Source organism: Onychostruthus taczanowskii, unplaced genomic scaffold, assembly GCF_017590055.1.
Source record: "Onychostruthus taczanowskii isolate IOZ18803 unplaced genomic scaffold, ASM1759005v1 scaffold101, whole genome shotgun sequence".
In the NCBI taxonomy this organism is placed as follows: Eukaryota; Metazoa; Chordata; class Aves; order Passeriformes; family Passeridae; genus Onychostruthus; species Onychostruthus taczanowskii.
This window is the reverse complement of record NW_024496638.1, coordinates 1,366,473-1,390,403: the sequence shown is the minus strand read 5'-3', so window position 1 is coordinate 1,390,403 and position 23,931 is coordinate 1,366,473. Positions and strand designations below refer to the sequence as shown.

Here is a 23,931-nt window from a genome sequence, read left to right as displayed (position 1 = left end):
AGGGCTCTGGGGGGAAGTGTAATGGCCTTTAGCGTCTTCAGGACAAACCAACATTGATTCCTGAGTGTGCTCCGAGATGCAATTAGGCTTATCTGCAAGCAGACATCATGCAAGGAGGCTGGGAAGAAGGAACAGTGGTGGAGAGGGCTTTTTCCTGATCCTGATGCTGCCCTCATGCTTTGAGCCCTTTCTGGGCATGTCTCTGACACTTGGGTCAAAATATGAACCCTCTCATGACATCTTTGTGGGGATGTCTTCAGGAATGGTTATGGAGGGCTTCTCCCCTCCCTGCTGGGAGGGATGGGCAACCTCCTTGCCCCAGGAATGGGCTCTGGGGAAGAGGAGCTTTGATGGCCACATTTTCCCAGCAGCAGTGAGAGCAGCACAAGCCCTCCTGTACAGCTCGTTGTGAATTAACCTAACCTGTTCTGGATTATATTTCATCCTAATAATACACCCTGAGTTTTTATCCCTTCGAGTACATAGGGAACTGTTTGTACATTACCATTCATCTGAACTGATTTAAGTACAACTCAGCATAATTTAATTTTCATTTTGGCTAGGATCTGTGTTTGAGATAACATTGTTTTAGATGCAGCACTGTGAGGTATTATCAGGTAGCACAAGGAAAGTCAAGTGTCAGCTGTGGTCTCCCTCATTTACCACTACTGGGAGCCCCACAAGGATCTTGGCATGTTATCCTCTTGTCCAAAAAGTAAAAGTTTGCCTCCCTTTCCACAGCAAGCAGCTATGGGTCTCTTCATCCAGTTTTTGCACTTTTGTGCAAAGTAAGGCAGATTGGCAGAAGCCAGGTTCTGGGCCCTGCACAAAATCTGAGAGGGTTTTGAAGTGGGATGTCAAACTTTTCAAGCTCTTTGGAGTCAACACAAAGTTTTATTGTGGTACAATCCCATATAAACCAAACATTGTTTCAAAAAGGTCTTTTTCAACTGGAAAACTAAGAACTTTCTCCACATAGTTTTGAATTAGTGTTGTTAAATTCATGTATGGTTGAAACAGGAAAGTGCAGGTGCTCATGGCAGAGCAGGCCTGGCACCTTCCCCCGTGGCTCCCAAAACAAGCCAGCATTCCAGACACTGTCCTCTCCTTTTGCCCTGCTGTAAGTCAGTGCCACGGGGGGATTTCCTGCAGCATCTCGTTCATGTTCTTCATCTCTGGCTGTAAATGGAAGCTGCAGCCCCCAGCCAGCATGAGAACTGTGAGGAGAGGAGAGGCAATTCCAGGTCCCTGAGACAGGAACCCTCTCAAGACACAGCTCTGGCCACCCTAATTCACAGGAAGCCTGTGGCTTGTGAAGGGGCTCAGCTGTAGCTTTTCCACATGAAAGTTTCACTTGGAAGGCGAATGAATGCCATGGCCCTGGCCTGGCTGCAGTCAAGAGGGTGTCCTTTCCTCTCTGTTCAACTTTGTTACCCTCTCCCTGCCTCTGTTTTTTCTGGACACAAATGCTTCTGAGCACATCTGTTAATACTCACTGTGGGAAGCTCCCCTGGGAACACCATTTCTTGGTAGACTTGCCTCTTTCATAATCACTTATTTATTATACAACACTGGTGTATTCCCAGCATCTAAATATGTCCTCTGAGAACTCGCCCAGTCTCAGGGGCAGATAGACTGATATAGACTGGGATCATTCATGGGGACTCAAGAATTACTTTAACCAGGTTTTTTCCTCTGAGCCTTCTCCATCAAAAAGAAAATGGATGGGTTTCTAATGATTAAAACTCTTAAAGGCTTCCTGTTTCACACTTTCACAAGAGTGTTTGGGTGTGAGTGTGATGATTAGAGCCAGCCGCTCTATTGTGACCACTAGGTGGATGTAATTATAATGATATAAAAATGCTTTATCTTGATACCTTTGAGGTAATAACTCTGCCATCATTACAAGTGAAATCATTCCTATTTTGTGCATATGAGATTCAAGTGTTTTGGATTCACAGATTAAATGATACACAGTTGGAGACCAATAATATTATTAGTCCCACATACAAATATTTAAATAAGTTTGGCTGCCTGGCTTTCTTAGAGCCCTTAAAAATTGCAGGCATCTTCCTTCATGAAGCTGTGGATGTAGCAAATGCCCTTTTTTCAGCTCACCTGGATAAAATATTTGGCTCCTGGAACATCAGCATTTCCTAGCCAGACCTGACTGTTGAATAGAAGAAAACAAAAATGAAGTTATGTGGTAATCTGTGTTCCATGTTAAACTGTTGTTTCAGCTGCCACCTTTATGGAGCACTGGAAGAGAAAACAGATGCGCCTCAACTACAGGTGGGACCTGACTGGGTTTGAAGAGGAGGAGGTTTGTCCCTTCAGTTCTGACTCTTTGCTTTCCACCCTGCTGTTGCCCTGACCTTACAGGGTTGCCTCGTGCTCCTGGGAGGGTTCCATCCTATAGGAGGAAGGAAAATCCCTATACGTGAACTGTTTGAGGTTTTTGTAGCAAAGGCATGACTAGTCCAGTCCTGTTGCCATGGGAACATAATTGTATAGCCACAAAATGTGATTTTTTTTTTTCTTTTTGAAGTGTGGGGTCACACCTAGCAGTGTAGGCATGGAATATACAGCTCAGACCTTCTGCTGGGCTGAAGTCAGGGTGCCAAGAGCCAAGGACCTCATTCATCACACACTGCTGTAAATCAGAAATGAGTGCATTGAAGCTGATAAAGTTACAGTGCTGTAAAAAAAGCACTGAAAAATTCCTATTAACTTTAACGATGCAGGATCAAGCCCTGACTTGGAAAATACTTCAGAAAGCATTGCCAGACATAATGGGCTTGAGGCATGGGGAAGGACACGGTGTGAGGTGGTGGAGTTTTTTGCAGTGGCTAAAAAAAAAGTAATACTTCTGGCCAGGTTTATTCTAAATCTGCTGAAGAGCATAAAGGAGAAAAGGCCCAAATCTGTATGAAGAAAAGATCTTCAAAATCAATGAAGTTTTAGAAAGAGAGGAAAGAAAATCCTCAGTTAGCTAAGAAACTGTTTCCCACCTTTTTGGTTTTGATTTTGCCACTTTACAGAAAATAAAGGAGACACCTTGCTGGAGCAGAGCACAGTCCCAGCCCCCAGCCTTGCCCTGCTATTGTTATTAAAAGAAGTATGACCTCCCTTGTCACGTCTCTAGATGTCCTAAATAGATACACAACAAACACTGCGCACGTGAAACACAAACCTCAGCAGCTCTTCCTGGCTTTGACACCCTGCAGCTCGCTGAGCCATTGCTCCCCTTACCCCCAGAGCCTTTCTGTAGGAATTATCTCCCCTTAATATGTTTATCTCCTCCATAATATATTTTGGTACCCTGTGCCAGCAGCCTCTGCACTGGTCCATACCTATTTACTGGGAGAGAATATAGGGATTTATTTCCTGGACACTATATGCTCTTTTATTTTTGGTAACTTGTTAGCATCCATGAAAGTGAAGAGGATTAAGTGTATCTTTTCAATGGCAGCTTCATGTCTGAGTTCAGAGCTCTGCACAGCCAAACCAGCAGCTGTCAATTCCGTATATTTAGTTCTGTGTGTTTGGTGGTCAGTGATAAATAATACAGCCAGGGGTTTTTCACAGGATTTAAGGTTCTGCTGTTGCTGATTTGGGGGAAACTTAAGCTAGACTCATGTTGAATAGTTGGGGTTTCAAGTGAAATGCTAAAGCACAAAGTATCTCATTTTCTGGTGTTTTTAGAGATGCCAGGTTCACACAATACTTGCAGTAATGTTAATTAATATAGAACATGAATAGACTGGGTCTTCTCCCATAGTGTCTAACCATCCACTGTACCTATGTTTGTTTCATGTAACTTTTAATATATAAATACAATATGACCTGGAACAGTTCAGTAATCAAATTTTTGTTTATTTGTTTTTTGTTTTTTCTTGTTTTTCGTGGTTTTTTTCTGGTTTCCTGAAGGAGGCAGTCAAGGTTTGGAAAACATTTTTTTTTTAATCGCTCCTACTTTTTTTATTCCATGTCTACTGATGAATGCCATCTTTTGATCTCCATTTCTCCTTTTTCGAGCATCAGATTTTCTTTGGAACTCCCACTGATTGCTTTGCCTTTACACCCTTCCCCTCTCCACTTGTTCAGACTTTTTTCAGCTCCGTTCTGTTTCCCATCCAATGCATAATTTTTAATTCCGACTCTTTTATGAATGCGTAATTATTGGGAATTCTGAACCCATGAATCTTCCTCAGTCTTTTAGCTGTCTCTTACTTCCAAGTGTTTCCTACACCTTCTCCTGCAATGCAGACAGAGAATCTGTGGATGCTGTCCAGGACAGAATAAGGGGAACGCCCCAACTGACAATTTTATGGGATCCCAAAGACAAGTATTTTGCATATTTACAGCAGAAAACTAATCCCCTCATGAGCTGAGGATCACTGAAATTAGTTAATGACATTTAACTTTTTTCAAAAGTAGAGGTAACTAAAATCCAAGCATCATGAGCTGTGCTGTCTGCAGGTTGTGCTGCATATCTCATATATTAAATGTAATCTACACAGCACTGCACATTGCTGTCCAAATCGTTCTGCAGCTGCTCCTGTATTCACAGCACTTAACATTTTTTTAAACTACGGTCAACTATCAATTGATATGAATGACATACCAAGTGAATTGGAATTCAGTTAGAAAACTCAGAAATTATCAGGAAATCAACCTGCAGAGAGTTCATCTGTAGCTGATAGAGAAAATAAGAAATCTTGCTTTTTAAAAAAATATTACTTCTTTCACAGGATCATCCAAGAGCAGAATATGAAGCAAAAGTTTTAGAAAAATCATTGAGAAAAGAACACAAACATAAAGAGGTATGGTAAAAATATTCATTTGTTTCTCTTATGAAAAAGAAGGTTGTTACAGCAGGCAGTGACCCGAGACTAATGAATAGGTAAAAAGTAGTCAATGTTCACTGTGTTTAAGTTCCAGGTGTCTTCATCCACACATGAGATGTTCAGGGTCTGCCAGGCACAAGACCTGATTAAATCTAGAAATGACTTTACTAATTAGATTCAGGAGTGTGGCCCAGGGAAATTAACAGAGCCTCATCAAAGAGGTGCTCCTCTAACACTAATAAATCAAGTCTGAGAAAACTGTAATAAATCAAGTTTCGGAAAACTGTAACAAACCATCTTGTTCTGTGCAGTAAAAGTACCTAAAGCCTCTCAGCAGAACTTCTCTGTCTTGCTGGACTTTCTCTGCAAATAAAAATATTAACTAAGAGTACTAACTCCAATTTCCATGCCAAATTCCAGCCTTGGCAATAACTTTCCGCCTTTTAAAAATGCAGCTTCCTCTTTTATCCCACTGAACAAGGCAGTGCTCACTTATGCTCTGAACTTGCTCTTTATATCATTGTGAGAAAGGTGCTGCCTGTCACCAGAGGAGCACCTGCCTCTTGCCAAGGGATTGTGCAATCCCCACAAGCAGCTTCCCTGTCCTTTCACTGGAGCTGGAATTCCTTTCCTGTCAGCATCAGAGGGATTTGGGAAAGCTCCTTTTCTCCCCTGCACACTGATGCCCCTATCCTACCTGAGGTTATTCCCCCTCCACTGCAAGAAGTGAGCCATTTGTGTGCCGTGGTTTTATTGAGAAAAGTAAAAACTCCAACATGAAATTTGGCAGAATTTCCTCTCTTGTGTCTGTTGCCAGTGGCACGACAACGTGGGACCTTTCCCTAAATTGGGATTTTATGACAACACTGTGAAAATATACTGCAATAACATTTACACTCTTTAGAGGCAGCACATATAGATGAATGTTTAAGTAAATTTACACTTGAGTACCACTGGGCCCCTCTTAACAGATGCTACAGATCTGCTGGTGGTGTGTTCCTATTAATCTATAGGATGCTGTTTGTAAGTGGTTCAGTGTCATAAGCAAACCAAATCCCTTTTTAAATCCCTTGCAGAAGAGCAACACTTTGGGTTGCTGCATGTGATAGGCTGGGTAAACGATTTTGGATACAGACTTTACTGTATTCCACTAAAAACCTGTAACTTGCTCTACTTTTGAGTATAATCAAAATTTGGGTCTTAAATGTGGAAGACTAATCAGACAATTAATGAATGGTGGCCCTCTAATATTGGAGAATGAAATTCAAGCAATTAAGAAAGGATTTTTTTTTTTAACCAGACTATTTATAAGTTTTTGGGCTGTGTTCAATTTGGATGTTACTAATTTGGGAAACGTGAGAAAAATAAGTTTTTTTCTGAAAGACTTGGTGATTATCTTTCATTGGGATCTAGTGTGTTAAAGTTCAAATTCGACAGTTGTAATACTTGGAAACCCTCTTAAAGAAAAAATATCTAAAGCTAAACCAAAATTGCTTATAGATTTTTCAAGAGAAGTCTAATTAAAAAAAAAAAAAATAAAGGAAAAAAAAATTTCCACATTCTTTACAGCTCATAAAATTGAAAGCAGAGCATAATCCTATATTAAAAAGGGAATATCATTTGCAGGATTGCCTGATGTTCCCTAGGATTTGGGGCAAGCATTTCTCTTTTGTTGCTGTTATATTTTATTAACTTAAAACTGAAACACAAAGCCTTAACCAAGCTAACAGAGCATTCACTTGTGCTAAAATGCTGTGTCAGTAGAGAATATGGAATTAATTACTGGAATTAATTGAGCAGTGCTTTGTAATGCCACATTTCCCGACCCTTTTCTGTTTCCTTTGACTGCCGATCAGAAGCACCAATATTTTCCAGAAGAGACAGCAAACAAATGGAGACAAAGAGTTAAGAAAGTCATGGCTGGGGTGAAATTGGTTCTTTTTATACAAACTTATGAAGAAACTCAAATTATGAGTAATTATGGAAGACACAAATCAATTTGGTTTTGGCTGTTAAACCTTTGTTTAATATTCACATTCAGTTCTGGGTTTCTTCCCCTTCCTCGCTCATTCCTTCAGCACTTTTTAGGACAATGCTCTATGAGTTGGGAATGGCACTGCACGGCTAATCTTAGATTTCCCATCCTGGATGCTATGTTTTGCAGAGGAGCATGGGCCATCTGTTGAAAGAGCTGCTTGCACTTCCCTGAGACAATGTGCATGGCATAAAAATAGAATTTGAGCAATATTTTTATGTGCATTACATGTGCATCGTCCCCTGAGATGTTCCTTTTGCTTTGATTTTCTGGTGTTTCAAAACAATTCCGGGCATCCAAGTTTGTGAAGGACTCCAGAGGAGCAATGCTCTTCTAAATGAATATTTTGTAGACAAGATTCAGGCAGTGGCTGATTGACTGGGTTTAGGGAATTCGGAGAATATACAGAGTTGTTATATTGAAAATAACAAAGAAAATGGTTTGGGTTGGAAGGGACCTTAAAGATCACCTCAATCCAGCCCCCCTTCTATAATTCCTGTTACTGTAGTCTATTGAATACCATAGGAATAGCCAGGTTAAATTAAAAGTCACTCATATCAAAGGAATTTTAAGTCTTGCCACACACCAAAACTTAATCTTTCCTGTCAAGTGGGTGTTCACCTTGGAGCTACTCCATAGCATGAATTAATTTAATACTTAAATCTGTATTTCAGTGGAGCCAATGTGCAACAGCAGAGCTGCAAATATCAACTGTGGAAGGGGAGAGGAAGGTGGGGGATTTTTGTAGGGAAAGCAAAAGAAAATATTTAACAGCAAGAGAGAACTTACTTCATGGTTTATGACAGCCTATTTGCATGTTTCCTTCAAAAAGTACACAGAAAAATCTGGTTTATTTATACTCCCAGCGCAGGCGCTTGACCAGTCTGAACCTGGATACGGAGTAAACAATTTGCCTGTGTGGAATTGTGACTGTAAACACTGTGTCTGCATCTTCTAACTGGTTGTGGTTTTCCCAGCCTTTTTTTCCCCCTCTTTGTTTTCATCACATGTGCAGAATCACACTCTCCTTCTTTATCAAATGTACCTTTTTTTCCCACCAAAAAAAAATTTAGACTGATAAAGAGAAGCTGACATGGAAGGACCGTTTTCCAGCCTATTTAACCAATTTTGTTGGCATCATCTTCATGGTAAGCATCACCTGGCAAAACATGAATTTTTTTGTTACTGAGTCGTTGTATGGAAAAGAAGTGATAGGAAACTTTCTGAGGGGGATGTAGTTCAAAATGGCTTTTTTCCAATGAAAAAATTCAAGCATTTTATTGGTTTATGATCTGAAATATTTTCAAGAGCTTGAATTTCTACTTTGCTGTCTTTTTCCAATAAAGACAAAAGAATACTAAACTAGGGGAGGGGAAAGTGAGGGCACAGAAATGGAAATTCCTACACCACTGATGGGATGAAGCTTAAAAAGTACAGAGAGCCCTCTCAGAAGGTGGTCAGGAAGGAGAGACCAACATCATTTTTATAATCAAACTTTAGGAAATAACTGACGTTGCCAGCTGCAATCATAATTGCAATGATTTTTAATAAATCAGTCAAATTTGGAGCTATACCATCTTAACAGGAGAATTGCAAACAGAGCACTTAACTCAAAGAAAAGGTAAAATAATGATGAGAACAGCCTTCTTCCAATTGCTGATAAAGCATCAGTGTTTAAAACAAATGTTGACAGAAATAATAATAATTCAAGTCATGGAACAGATTGGTAGAGATATTGAAAAAAGCTTAAACCCTTTCCAAAGGTAAAATTTCCCAGACTAAGTCAATTAATTTGGTTTTTTGGTGTAGGGATTTTGGTTTAGGGTTGAGTTTTTTAAAAATTTGTATTTTCAGAGAGCAGAAATGCAGCAAATCTCATATGCTCAGCTGAAAAATCAGTACCTTTTGAGAATCATGTTTTAAAATCATTCCTCTTTTTAAGCAATGAAAAATTGAGAGAGATTTTACTGTGCCAGGAAGTGTGTTGATTTAATCAGATTTAATTTCAGTTTTTGATTATGAGAGCACAGTGAGCCTGTCTAAGGGATTTAAAGGCTGGTGTGTAGAGTGAAGCTGAAATACTCCTATTTGTTTCAAATTTGGGGGATTTTTTATCACAGAGGAAACATCATGTGTATATGCTGCTAGTGTCACAGCTGAAAGCAAGCCCACTAATACTTTTCATATTAGTATTGATGTTAATTACAATTATTATTTATATTCATTAGTAATTAGTATTTTAGAATTTATTTATTAGTAATAGTATTTTTTAATGCTGCTAAGCATGGAGTTTACATTTAGATGCCTTAAAAAAAAAAGCCTTTTGCCTGCAATTGCGTCACCACAGTGCCATTCTTTTTCCTGTGCTTTTCAAGTAAAAAAGGGGGCTCCCTTCCCATAGTTCATCAAGGCCTTAATGCAGTAGTGGGTGGATGTAGGGTGTGGCCCAGAGGTCCCATTTTTAAGGTTATTTCTAAATCCCAGACAAAGGCAAACCTCTGGTAAGGTTTTGGGCGATTCTTGCTTGCAGGTTGGGCTGACGTTCGCCATTGTGTTCGGGGTGATCATCTACAGGATCTCCACGGCCGCTGCCCTGGCCATCAGCTCCACGCCCTCGGGGCGCTCCAGCGTCCGCGTCACCGTCACTGCCACCGCCGTCATCATCAACCTGGTGGTCATCATCATCCTGGACGAGGTGTACGGCTGCATCGCCAGGTGGCTCACGCAGATTGGTGCGTCGGAACCCTCAGCTCGCCACAAGGGGTTAACTCAGACCACCCAGATCACTGGGGCTCGTGAGCAAAGCCAAGGACAGTCACATTTGTGCCTAAAATTCCACTGTGGAACTTTTTTTTTCCCAAGAAATTGTCAGTAACAAAAGGTCCAGAAATCTTTTCAGGTCAAGTTTTGGCGCACCTACAAATGATTGTCCTGAAGGTCAGGCAGGTGTGGAACTAAATTGGAATTGCCATTGTAACGTGTCTGACTGGTGGGATCCTCAGTAGATTGACCACTGACCTCAGTGCAGCCATGCTGCTTTTTTATATATATATATATATGTATATATATAGCACTACACATATATATATCCCTTTGTTTAAAAAGTGGCTGATGATGTTCTCAAAAACCCACATTTACAAGATCTTGAAATGTTTCCAGGTAAGGTAATTCCTTAACGTTTCTCATCCATGTCCTATTGGTTCCAGAGGTACCAAAGACTGACAAGAACTTCGAGGAGCGGCTGATTTTCAAGGCTTTCCTGCTGAAATTTGTCAACGCCTACACCCCCATTTTCTACGTGGCTTTCTTCAAAGGCCGGTGAGTGATGGAAGGGCTGTTCAGGGTTTCAGCTTCTTGGAGGCCTTTTCAGGACTAAACATTAGGTGGTCCCACTCAGAGGCATGGAGTATGACATAAATTACTTTAGGAATCAAATACTGAAAGTATAAAATCCATCTGATGTTTTTAACTCATTGTGCCCTAGATTTGTTGGACGTCCAGGCGACTACGTCTACATTTTCCATTCCTTCCGAATGGAAGAGGTAATTGAATTTCTATCCTGTCTGGGATCGTATTGGATGGATGGGGTGGAGGAGATGTTCTGACTGACCTCTCCTCTGTCCACCCCAGTGTGCTCCAGGAGGATGCCTAATGGAGTTGTGTATCCAGCTCAGTATTATCATGTTGGGCAAGCAGCTGATCCAGAACAATTTGTTTGAAATTGGCATCCCGTAAGTAGCAACTTCTGTGCTTTCTTATTTTAACTATTGTGCCTGGTAATGTAAAACAACTGAGAAATGAGCACTGAGTGAGCAGAATGGACTGCTCAGCAAATTGTCTCCATTTCCCTCAGAAAAATGAAGAAGTTTATACGATACTTGAAACTGAAGCGTCGGCGTTCTCTAGACCATGAAGAGCACATGAAGAAAAAGCAGCGCTATGAAGTGGACTATAACCTGGAGCCCTTCGCTGGACTCACCCCTGAGTACATGGAAATGAGTAAGTGAGGTGGAAAGAAGGCATTTTAAACCGTAATTATTGTGACTAATTGGGATGGAGAGACAAGTTTTTTGAACTGTACATTCAGCAGACAGTGGATATGAGATAACTGAATTATTAACATGTGCAGTCTTGGACTGGAGAGTGTTTCAGCCAACCCTGGCTGCTGGAGGGCTGAATTGTGCTCTCTGCTGTTTGCAAGCCCTTACTTTAGAATGATATTTTAGATATTTTCTTTCAAGCCATGTAACACATCACTGTCAAGTTTCAAATGCAAATGATTAAGTGGCATCAACTTGAGATTGTGAGGCATATTTTACCATCAGTTGAACCCTTCACTGGAAGTAAGTTAGTTCAGATTTGATTATTTCCACACCAGAGTCTTTTTATCTAATATCTGAACTAAATTTTCTGAGAGCAATGCATGTCTGTAGACCTGGTTGTACTTGACAGATCACATAGAATTTTTTTTTCAAGCAGTATCTCTTGTTCAGTGAGATAAATTAGAATATCTGGTGACCTTGATGTTCAGAGTACTTGAAGCAGATGGGAATTCAGTGGTACAAACTGAATGGCCATGCTGCCAGTTCCTAAAAATAAGAAAAGATGCTGTTACTGAGATCAGCATTTGGAAGTAACAAGAGAAAGATGGCCTGGGCAGTACCAGGATGAGCATGACATCCATACAAAAAGCAAATATGATCCCAGGTTATAGGAAGCAAGCTATTCCTGGCAGAGGCAGGGATCAGCCATGTCCTTTCCAAAGCTTCCAGAGAAGGCCAAAAACCTGCCAGGTGGAACATGGCAAGCTTAGGTAGAGCCAACACAGTCACTGCCATAATCCCACTCCTTCAGGTGACTCCTGTGCCAGCTTTGCCCACGGAAAAATTGTTTTAGGAGCTTCTCCATCCTTCTGGTTACTATTGCCTTTCCTTTTGCAAGGTGACAACTGGCCCTTCCATACCCAAACAGAGCAGCCATCATGCAAACTGTGCCTGACACAGAAAATGGGATTGAGTCTCCCAGAAGTCATCACCTCATCAGAACCGAGGGGCTGGCACTGATGTGGTGATGGGTGCATTTGGTAAATACTGACAACAGGCAGTGAAATGTTTTCTTTTTCTTTCCAGTTATCCAGTTCGGGTTTGTTACTTTGTTTGTTGCCTCCTTCCCGCTGGCACCTTTGTTTGCTTTATTGAACAACATCATTGAAATCCGTCTGGATGCCAAAAAATTTGTTACTGAGCTGAGGAGACCGGTAGCAGTGAGAGCAAAGGATATAGGTAAGTGGATATTGTTATTGTATCCCTGTTTGTTTATTCCTGGATTGATGGCAGGATATTATTATGCTGAGCTAGTTTCAATAACAGGAGATATTTATAGGAAAAGTCAAAACATTCAGCTGTGGCTTACCTGTGAATTGTCATAATTTATTGAGGCTTTAGCTTTAAAATAGGAAGACCAAAGCTTTAATTTCAGATGAATATTTCATTAAGTAAATATTATCACTTTTTAAATCAACGTGATCAATGCAATAGGAAAATATCTCACACGGTTCTGACATCAACAGCCCTTCCTGGCAATGCAGTTTTCATGCAGAAGCAAAAATTTCCGCATTTAGTAACTCTGCACTGGCCTCAGAAGTACCCTTGGGAATGCGAGGAGACTCAAAAGTCTGTGGGTAGATGTATCCCTTTGTCCCTACTCAGCAGGAAGGGTGAAAACTGTATTGGATGGAGCTGGAGCTGGGCTCTGTGGGGACAAGAGCCCAGTCGTGCTCTTACAGGGGGCTCACACCTATGGGTGTTTGTAATGAGGGAGCTGCTTCTCCCAAATGCTGGTTACTTGTGAATTAAAAGCTCATTAAAATAAAAATAAAAGTACAAATAAAGTAACTGTCCTTGTTACAGAGCCAAGCAGCAAGAGCAGAGAAGTTCATCTGTTATTAAACTTTAAGTTCATTCTACTGCAGTACAGGCAGAGTTTATTCTTGGGCTCATCCTTGTGCCCTAGGATCATCCTAGACTTGAAGAACACATCACGTTTTGTCATGACTTTGCTTTGGGGGTGTTTTGTGACTCCCTGATTTGATGCTGCAGGTTCAGGTTGCTGGTGGAGATGACTGGGAGGGTGATGTTGATTTTTTTGATTGTGGTGGGGTTTGATTTTTTTTAATTTGTTTCTGAGAATGTGTTAATTGCAATTCATTGCAGTTCAATCCCATTCATCAAAACCTCAAAAAAATAGATGCCAAAACATAGTTGGGCTCCTTTTGCTTACAAGCCATTAAATTAATTTTTTATAATTTTATTCTTTTTCTATTTAAAATATAACTAGCTCAGCATAATCATACATGCTCCTAACTCTGTTAACTGAAGATGTAATTTATCTCATTTTAAGGATGAGAACAGCATTTACATGTTTGTCTCCTTCCTCAGGAATCTGGTATAATATCCTCAGAGGTATTGGAAAGCTTGCTGTCATCATAAATGTAAGTAAATCAGCATGAATTAAATTTGATTTCAATAGGCTGGCTTTTCCATTCTGCTCCATTAGTTTTATTTCAGTACAAAATCCCTTCAATCAAGTGAAAGTATATGACTGAGAAATTTTTGGAAATATTTGAGGATGAGTTGCTGTGTTTATTTTCAAGCTGTGATAGCAGTAGCAATAATATAAAATAGTAAGTAGTCACTGCCGCTTTTTTCCAGAATGTTTTTGTAAAACAGTTCTGTCCTTCAAACAAATATGACCACAGCTGCTCTACTTTTACTCTTTTTAAATACTATCAGTAGCATAAGATGTATTTTCTAATTTCAGTGCTATTTTGGGAAAGGTGAGAACCAGTTCAGCTCCTGAGAGTGCAGAATCCCTCCACTGAAAATCTGCCCTCGAGCTGCGCTGCCCCCACTCAGAGAGCTTGGACAATCCTGAAAAAAAAAGTTTATTTCAGCATTTCACAAAAATTTATCAGGCCTTAATATATTAACACATGTACTTCTGCACTATTCTATATGAATAGATATCCACAATGATCATCCTCCTTGCACCCCAGCTGAGGGGAAGATGAAAACAAAAGCCAGCTGAAATTCAACATGTTTGCAGTGCAGCAAAGCAGGGGCTCTGCAGGGCTTATGGCCACATGGCCATGGACTCCCTTGGGTTTTTTTTTTTTTTATTATCCAGACTTGAAACCTCTTCATTTTGTCCCCAGGGTTCTGTTGTGCTATGGCAAACCCATTCTTTTGATGTGCTGCCTTAGTTTGTCTTTCCCATTTTTCCTCTTTTCCTTTGGAAATAATTTCTCTGTTTTTGTCTTTTGTTCTGTGTAGTCTTTCCTCATCAATACCCAGTGTTAGTTTTCCCTCTTTGATCAATGTACTGCTCTTCTTTACCATAAAATAAGTAAAACATTTTGTACTGTTTGTTCCACATGTACATGAGATTTATGCCAGTAGCAATGTTTCATAATGAGGATAAATGAGGAAGGCTAAAGTGATGAGGAACTCAGCCCAATTGACTGCTGTGCCTTTTCCCCACGATTTTTTCAGAAAATTTTAAATAACTGGATGAAATGCAACTTTTGTGACCATAAAAATAAAACTGGGCTCAGTCTCCTCATCCTTTTATCCTGATGAAGTTGAGAACCACACACAATTAACATTCTTTTGCAATGCAATGAGACTTTGAAGAGTCAAATCACCGTGGGTTGTTTGCAGGATGGAAAAGCAGCTGGAAATCAATCAATTGGACCTTGTTCAAGGCAACAGGGAGAAGCTGTGACAAGGCCACAGGGAAGCAGAGCTGTGGTAGCTCCCCCTGATGCTGGGGGTACAGCTGCTCCATTTTTGGGGGCCCAGGTTGTCACCCACGCAGACGCCTCAGCTGGTGTGGCACTGCTCCAGGGAATACGCCGCACCTCAGGAGTGGGCAGTGAACAATCCCTTGCTGGTGCAGTGAATGCTCCACTTTCAGGGCTCTCAGGCTGCCCTGAGTGGTGTGAGTAGTTTGGGCAAGTCATGGTTGAGGATGTGATGAAGTTAAGCTCTGCCTGGGTACCGCGCTCACTCTTTACTCTTGTGGCTCAGGCATTTGTGATCTCATTCACATCCGACTTCATTCCACGCCTCGTGTACCTGTACATGTACAGTGAGAATGGCACCATGCATGGCTTCGTCAACCATACACTATCCTCTTTTAATGTCAGCGATTTCCAAGCAGGAACAGCTCCCAACGACCCCCTGGATCTTGGCTACGAGGTTCAGATATGCAGGTACTCTCTTGAATGATTGCTAACGCCAAGTGTTTTCACAGCTGGCTAAGAACATGGAAAATTCTTACATTCCTGGGGCAGGTTCTTTGTATTTTCCATACCTTTTTAGCACTTTGCTAGCCTTTTATATCAGATAGATCCATTGCCTTAAACATCCTGCTTGCATATTAAGTAATCACATACCTGAATGTGACTTACTGCTTATTTTGGGAAATGGAGATAATTGTTAGTTCAATTCAGTGCTTGTCCATGCAAAGACTTTTCTTATTATGGATTCCCTTTTCCAGGAAAGGAGACAAATAATGATAAACAGCACAATGATGCTTTAAGGGAAGAAAATTATGTCACTCTGATGTCATGTCATGATATAATGACCATGACTTCTTTTTTTGTCCAGTTCCCAATTCCTGATGAAAGCAGTAGCATCCTTATCTGCACTGGAACTTAGGACTTATTTGTAGTGTCATCACACAGGAGAAATTTGCATGCCTGTGACAATTCATACCTATTCTTCTCATGTTTAAAGGAAAATTGTGGTTACCTATTTCAGCTAATATATTCTTAGAACTGGGGATCAAATCCAAATCTGACAGTGAAAGCACTTAGACGAGCAAAGCTGGAAAGGGGACAACAGAGGGAGGAAGAGGGAGAGGAGAGTAAGGAAGGAAGAGATATTCCAGGGGAGAAAGAAACAAAGATGACTTGATACATGCATACTAAAAAAAAAATCACACTAACTGACCCAGTAAAAAACCTTGCCTTTGGATCATATTATTTTATATTATATTCTTTGTGCATTTGAATAGTGCAAGTTAATATGGTGAAATGACCTCTAAACAGAAAATTCGCTCAGAGATTAAAGCAAAACCAACCCAACTGCATTTGCAGTAGCTTTGCTTGCTTTTACTTTCTTCTGGTTTCCTCCTGCTGCTCTCTGGGCAGAGGTTAAGCAAGGTTGGCAAACATGTTTCAGGACAGAATGGAAGTGTTGGCATTGTGGTCCAAAAGCAAAATGCCAGATTTATTTGCTTTCCACTCCCAGCCTCTGTCTTCTTTAAATCCCATCCTTATCCCAAGGATTTTAAAATCATTTGAAAATGCAGAGCCCTAATTCTTTCAAAATATTGACAGGATGCTGTGGTTTTGAATTGTATGTATTTTTCTTGGTCCTGTTTATCAACACATAGATTCTGTAAGCCATAGCTAAGGAAAAATTCTCTTCTCTCCACATGGCAAAATTTAGCTTCAACCTTTTGCTAATCACATGTTAAACACGTTCTATGAATCTGAGATCAGTATTTTTGTCTTTAAAATTAGTTTGAAAAATATATGTTGCCTTTTTACCTATCCTAAAATAAATCACCTGAGCTGTGTAGTTTACTCAGTCTTATACAAAATTGATATTATATGTAGTAATCAGAGTGTATTAAGATGAATTAACCTTTAATTTTAAGGCTAACTTGAACTATGGGAGAGTTTAATCTGTGTCTTATTTCTGAAAGATTAATACAGTGAGCTTTCTTTTAAACAGTTCCGTTTATTGTTTGAGTGTTTGTTAATAAATCCTTCTGGTGCCAACATTTCTGAATTGCACCCCTGATTTACTGAGTCTTGTTTTGCAGGTACAAAGATTACAGAGAACCCCCCTGGTCTGAAAACAAATATGACATTTCAAAGGATTTCTGGGCTGTCCTAGCAGCACGATTGGCATTTGTGATAGTTTTCCAGGTAGGTGACATTGCAGGCACTTGGAAATAAGTTATTGGCCCAAAGAAATATCTTCTTTCTCAGTTGTTTCATGGAAAAGCCAAAGAAATTTGCCCATCTTCATCACCCTCTTTGTCCCACCCACCCAGGCATTGGTATAGCCTCAGTGGAAAAATTCATCTCCAGGGATTCCCTGAATTGGTTTGATGCAGAACAACTTAATGACCTTAGAGACCAGCAAAGCACAAGGCTGCTACTAATTGGGTCCCACCAATTTCTCCCATAGGACATCAACAATTTCACTGAAGCACCATAAATTTAACCCAAAAGCATTTTTAGAGCTAGCCAAGAAATGAGATTTTCAAAATTTTCCAAGTTTAAGTTTAATTTGCATCTGAATAAGAAGCTAAAATCTTGTAATTTGTCCTTAAAAGACATTATTTAATCACAACAGTGATGCTACTTATTGTGACAAAAATGTTTTCAGTCTGCCTTATCTGAGTAACTTGTTTCACAACTTCTAGTCTTTTTTTTTTTTAATTAAAAATTATCTTTATAGAAAAGACCACCCCTTCCTTGAATCAAGGGTTTCAACGAGAAAAATTCAATTGGAATGTATTTTACCAACTTCTACCATTTTACCTCTTGTATTTGCTTCTGCCTTCCTGATGTAAATCTCACAAGCCACTCACCAACTGCAAATTCCTTTGGATTTCTAAGTGGCTGCAGTGTCAGGATTGGTACATAAATCATAGAGATCTATACCTGATGTATTTCTCTACTTCTAGCATGCACAAAGCAGTTGAGGGGAATTTGGTTCCGCAGTCCAACTCAAATATTGTCCTCTCTTCATTTTCCTTCCTAAGTGCCCTCTCCTTTCCCTACAGCCACCCATTAATTTGGCCCTGCTGACACTTTCTCACAACTTCATTTTCAGAACTTGGTCATGTTCATGAGTGAATTTGTTGACTGGATTATCCCAGACATTCCCAAGGACATTAGTCAGCAGATACACAAGGAGAAAGTTCTCATGGTGGAGGTCTTCATGAGGGAAGAGCAAGGGAAGCTGCAGATGCTGGAAACCTGGAAAGACAAGGACAAGAGAAAAGGGGAAAACTGTAACAACCACAGCCCTAGGCTCCCGAGGAGCCGCAGTGGGAGCTTGTCCTCCTGTCATTCCTATCCTCTGGACGTTTAGGAGAGGAGGGAGCTGACTCTGTCAGGGCATTCCAGAGACAAAAGCCATGGCGCCAAGGGCAGGATTCCGATAATGGACACCCCGGTGCATGTTGAAGGATGTGCTGCCATTTCACTCCCATCTTTGTGAGAAATGCCCTTCTTGAAAACATGGAGGACCACATTCTATTTCTGACAACCTTGGGGTTTTGTTTTCTTTTCTTTTCTTTTGCACAAGCAGTAATGCAGGGAGTTTTTATATTTCATCCTTAGGTAACACTATCGATGCTGACGTGCATTAAGAAATGCAGGTACTTAGGACAATCTTGCTAGAGATATTCTCTAAGAATCTGATCTTAGCCTATCAATCAGCTAATGAAATAAAGGTAAATTTGAAGTAATCGTAATGATAATTTGAACTATTTTTGGAAAGCTGGGTTTGAAGGTCCATGGGGTAACTCGCTAAATGATATGCAAAATCAGTATTCCCTAGTATTCCATTAATACTACCATCTACCAGACTGACTTGCTTCCCAAGACTGAGTTTAGCTCTGTGAGTCTGATCTTTGGAGTCCCAAAGGTGTGGGGAGGGGGACTTGTTGCAACCTGCTGTGTCCCTCAGACCCTCCCCGGGGCACCACTGCCTCTGGAAACATCAGCACAGGGATTCTGGGCAGTGCTTTCTTGGCAGCAGCAACAGCAGCAGCACAATTCCAGAGATCCTCCCAGCAGGTCCATGGTCATGGAGCATTCGTTAAATGCCCTGAGTTAATGAGCACACAGAGAGCTCCAATGACTCTCACTGCCCTGCCAAGAACTCACACACTGCTGTTGCCGAGGAAATTCCCTTTTCCCCGATGTTTCAGCACATCCCTGTCCCAGCCTGGCTTTTCCCTGTAGCCCTCTGGAGCAGGAGAAGGGAGTGCTTGCACAGAAGGGAGTGTGTTTCACAGCCAGGTTTTCCCACAGACTTTCTGCTGTTGGCTGGCACTTCCCAGAGGCTGTGCCAGAGGAGTAAATCCCAAATGCATCCCACTTACTGTCTTCATGGAAGCTTTGCCTGCACTGGGGCTACAGGACCAGACCTTCAGCTAGTTACAGGACTTTTCTTTTGTCTTAAAATCCTCTGTCTTTTGTACAAGGAGCTTTTCCCTAAAGTATAAGTCTGAAATCCTTACTTACCATGACTAGCTAAATCCCATCAATACAGCTCTTTTTAAGCATAATACGTTTTTGTTTTGCTTTGTCGACCGATAAACTGCACTTCCAAATAATATTGGTGCAATTAACCTTATTTCTTTTATTGCTTTGTCTTGTCCATGGCACTTGCATTATGAAATATTGAAAAAGAAAATAAAAAGGAAAGATTTCTTTAAAGTCTAACTACTGTATGGTTTGTTACAAAACCAAACTGTTTTCAAGAGGTTAGTTATTTCTTTTTTTCTTTCATTTTTTTTTTCTTTGCCAAACTAATTTAAAGATTAATGCTAGAACTCTAAAAAGAATGCCATATATAGCTTTTGATATATTTATTTGTTTTAAAGTATGTGATAAACTTGATATTTTTCTGTAGTCTGTCCAAAGAAGGTACCAAAAGAGAAATTATGTGGAAGAAAGAAAATGGTATTAACCAAATATTCTTGAAGCTTATTTAAAATATTGATCCAACCAAAGATTTTTATTAATAAAGGGCTTATATTTTGTTAACTCTTGTTTCTGTTGTATTTTGACTTGCAGGAATGTCACTATTTTTAAAATTTGTAACTTATGATAGCGTGTTGCTGTAGGGCCAAATCCTGCCTGATTTATTCCCACATAAATGTAATGCCTGGTTAGTAATGTTTACCAGATCAGGCCCGTTGACTGCAATAGGACTGGGGAGAAATCAAGTAGAATTCTGTCCACACATTTTGTTGAAAACCTATTTTTCCTCTCATTCCTTAGTAGCCCAAAAGATTCAGGAGAAAGCCAAACTACCTATTCTGGGGAGAAATCTTAGGGATCATCCTCGAAGGGGATTTAATCTGTAAATACTGACCTGAAAGTGTTCCCAGCTTAATACTGACATTCCTGTAAATGGTGGAACTATATCCTGAACACATACTTATCTGATTTTTTCATTATTTGCTGAAATCATGGAATAGTAACAGTTGCTTATACTTTCTTTTCTACAGTAAATTGTTTTAAATGGAATTTTGTATATAAAAATCTGTATTACTACTTAGATATCTATAAAATTCTTTCATGGAATCATTTTTTAAGAAAAGCAAATATATACTAAATCTGTTTTATTTTGTTTTTTTTTTTTTTTTCATTTTCTTTGAACACTTATTTGAAATAAACTTAAATATCCAAGAGTTTCTCCTGTGGGACAGGTTCTGTTCCCAACCCTCCTTGTGCTCTGAGTGTACAGACATCTCCCTAAAAATGTCCCAGGTTGGTCTGGTGTTTGAGCTACTTTAGAGACCCACTTGGAGATGAGTGAATCCCACCTGAAATCTCCAGGAGTACAAAAGGGAGTTTTTGGCTGCAGAATGGCTCCACTGTGGCAGTCACATTTCCACTGCCCTGAGGGACCTGTCCAAGCAAAGCTGGCCTCAGAACCTCACTTGCTGATTGCAATTTTTTTTCTCTTTCCCATTTAACTGTCATGTGAGAAGGCAAAGCACGAGGCTTCACACCAGCCCTCCTTTCCTTGATGAAAGATATTAATGCTCCAAGTCAGGAAATTTAGTTTAGAAGGTGGGAATTGTGTCCTGGGAGAATGGATATGGACACCAGCAGCAGGCAAACCACAGTCTAGCTGGTAACCATGTGGGATTGTCGGTTATTAAAGATAAAATGGTATATATGAGCTCATTAGATGTAAGATGATGCCTTCCAAAAAACCATTTGCACTGCAGTTGTGGTACTTTTCCTTAAAGTTGTTTCACATTTGGGAGGCGAAAAAAAAAAAAAAAAAAAAAAAAGTTTGCTTTTAACAATAGCAAATTTGAGGCAGGATTGTGCTAGAAAGGATTTACTGGAATAGAGAGGGGTGGGAAAAGAAACTTAGAACAGGGCAGCAGGGATCTGGAAGTGATCAAAGAATACCTGCACATGCCTTGATGTGACTACAGTGACCAGATAAAAGATAGCAAAGCAAATACTTCATCTGTGCAAGTACAAAGCTGAATTCTGTGTTGGTATGACACCATGTCCATGACATGCAGTCACCCTGTTCTTGGCATGCTTCTGCCCCAAAACCATAAGCACAAAAACCATTTCCCAGCCCAGATTTGATCAAAGAAAAAAAAGTCTCATCTTAATGTATTGAAGAGGAAAGTCATGGCATCCACTTGCTTGGTCCAAGAGAAAATGCAGACCCTGGGGAAGATTCCTGCTGGAAGTGGCTGCAGGGGCCATTTCTGAACCATTTCTGAACCGCTGTTTGCCATGCGAGGTTGGTGGCAAAAAGATGACGCCAGTCGGTGCATCTGAGGAGGAAGCTGTTCCCACCCCAAGTGCTGCCAGTGTGAGTCTGAATCTCCTGGATTTCCATGTCATTGTGTTTCCAAGATACTGTCCTACAAATATTTTGCAGTCTTAAATAGCTTAAGGGTGAATAAGTCTCACACCAAGGCACAGACACATTTCTATTTTTAATCCCCCTACGCTCTCTGGTCCTGAGCTGTTAATGATCTTTTTGGCTGTTGTGATTTCCAATAAGCAATAATAATTTACTTTTCATCCTCATACCTCCGGAGTCTGACCTCTCCCAGAGTTCCGTACATCACTTGAGTGCATTTATATTTTCCTACGAAGCTTTCAGAGTACACAAGTTCTCTTCCTCTTACCACTGAAAAAAACCCCGTCTCAAAATTTATATGAATTCCATTCAAACTCTGGTTCAATTCTTTGCACATTCAGGCACTATTTATTCCATAACCAAACACAACATGCCATTTTTAGTATAGCAGAGAAAAACCAAAGTTCTTTTTTTAACCTTCTTTTTTTAGCCCAACAGGCCTTTCTGAAGAAAAAACTAACTATGAATGTGGCTTGCTTTGAATTTTAACTCTATCCTAATTTTTAAGGCTATGTTGGCCACCTGAAGCCAAAGAAAATATTCCCACTGATTCCCTTCAGTGTGCTTTGCATGAGGTTAAGCAGTACTTATTGAGTGATTGGTTTCACTTTGGATAAAATAAAAACTCCTGACAGTTTTTGTAGGTTACTTTTCTAACCCTCAGTGTCAGCTAAAGCCAGAATAAATTGATGCAGATGTGTTATGAGAGAAGTGAACAGCTGGGTGCACCATTGTGCTGGTTGCCATAGGCAGAGGCCTTGGAAAATCCAAGAAAATTGAAGATTTTGAGGTCATAGCTTTCATTTGGCTGAATACCATCTCTGGAAAAAAATTCACGCCAAAACAGGAAACGTATCTGTTCAGATGGCCATGAGAGGCAAGAATCAAAATACAAAATATTTAGCAGAGTGTTTGTGCTAAACAAGCTTAAGTGTAATAAAGTCAATTTTTCAGAGAGGCTAAGTAAATGTGGTTAAGCAATCTTAAAGAGAACAAAAGGTTTTTCCCTATTTTTACTGCTAAATGAGAAAATAATGGTTATCTTCTCCAGCTGAACTATGAGATGGAGCTGAGGAAAAGATGCAAAGCAGGGAAGAGAGGAAGAAAAAGATTTTGCCTGCTGTTTCCAGACCCAAGTTAATTGACAGCCACTGAGTGTTTTTTTCTGGAAAAAAGATGGATTCCCGTTGTAGGTGGGTGATAGGCCAGCCTTTGCCAGTGCTCCCACGTGCCATCCCAACCACACCAAGCCAGGCAATGCCGTGGGTCTCGTGTGGAGATGGAAGCTGGAAGGTTTGGTCCTGTGGGAGGAATGGAGTTCGTAAGCCTGGAATTCCCATCTGTCCTGGCAGCAGTGTGTAATTACAGAAGCAGCTCACATTTCTCAACCTATTAATCTCTGAAATACATCTCCAGGTAAAGAAGGAAGGTAATTGCAGGTAATTAGCCAGCAAGTGGGGAAGCAATAAATCCCAGCAGGTCAGACTGCTCTGGGTTTACTGCAAGAGGTGGTGTGTGTGCCCTGTGTGTCTGCAGGCTGGTGGGCTCTGACTCCTGGAACTGTTTGGGCATTTTGCTCTCCTCAGGCACTGCTGGGAGTGGAAAAGGGGAGTTGTGAGCAGGGAAGGAATGGTGAAACTCCTGCGAGCAAATCAACATGAACTTCAGCTCCATCTTCAAAAGAGAGAAAGAAGTAAAAGTGAGAGGCAGCTCTGAACTTCTACTGAGCCTCTTCCCTTTTGCCTCTCTGCCTTTGGCTTCTGAAACCAAGTTCCTCCACCTCTTTACAAGGCTTGCCTTTTAGAGCTGCTGAGCTAAGCTAGTAATTGCCTCTGGAGCTTCTTGGGGATAATAAGTGGCAATTAATTAATCACTGCCAGGTTTAGGTGCTTGGCAAAGATGTGGTACAGGCTCCCTTTCAAAAGCCTCACTCCAAAACTGGTGAAGAACAGCAAAGTATAGTTAGACGTGTATTTCAGTGATCAGAGAGGGGGAGCTTGGGGCTAATCTATGCTACAAGTCATTTAATTTTGACTTGTATCTACACGAGGAAAAAAAAAGAAAACTCTTCAGCTTTTCTGGCACCAAGCTGTGGCGTTTGTAGCTTCCTCACTTCTTTGAAGTATACAGACAGTAAGGAAAATAAATAAATGCTATATATTGTATTAGATTAATCCAGCCTTCTCTCAGGAAGTCACGCTCCCTTCCTAGACTTTTCATCTCTGGGAACAAATGCAACAAGTTTCCCACATGTTTGTGTATGAAAATGGACTCCAAATTGTGGTTTAGGACTAGCTTGAATCTGGTTCTGACCACAGCACTG

The 23,931-nt window shown here is 40.4% G+C and overlaps 1 protein-coding gene across 3 annotated transcripts in view; it reads left to right on the top strand.

The window, feature by feature from the left end:
- ANO1 (anoctamin 1) overlaps nt 1-20,194 on the top strand; it is a 71,212-nt gene extending 51,018 nt beyond the window's left edge. For 2 of the 3 annotated variants that reach the window (XM_041412570.1, XM_041412562.1), the window contains 13 exons: nt 2,241-2,323; nt 4,755-4,826; nt 7,959-8,033; nt 9,416-9,617; nt 10,092-10,203; nt 10,370-10,427; nt 10,516-10,616; nt 10,739-10,884; nt 12,015-12,167; nt 13,323-13,375; nt 14,973-15,157; nt 16,780-16,885; nt 17,802-20,194. In XM_041412570.1, coding sequence (XP_041268504.1) covers nt 2,241-2,323; nt 4,755-4,826; nt 7,959-8,033; nt 9,416-9,617; nt 10,092-10,203; nt 10,370-10,427; nt 10,516-10,616; nt 10,739-10,884; nt 12,015-12,167; nt 13,323-13,375; nt 14,973-15,157; nt 16,780-16,885; nt 17,802-18,062 — 1,607 coding nt within the window. In that variant the 3' untranslated portion in view covers nt 18,063-20,194. Of the gene's footprint in view, nt 1-2,240; nt 2,324-3,930; nt 3,943-4,754; nt 4,827-7,958; nt 8,034-9,415; nt 9,618-10,091; nt 10,204-10,369; nt 10,428-10,515; nt 10,617-10,738; nt 10,885-12,014; nt 12,168-13,322; nt 13,376-14,972; nt 15,158-16,779; nt 16,886-17,801 lie in introns of all 3 variants that reach the window. The other variant, XM_041412553.1, reaches the window with a different exon arrangement.
- The last annotated feature ends 3,737 nt before the right edge of the window (nt 20,195-23,931 follow it).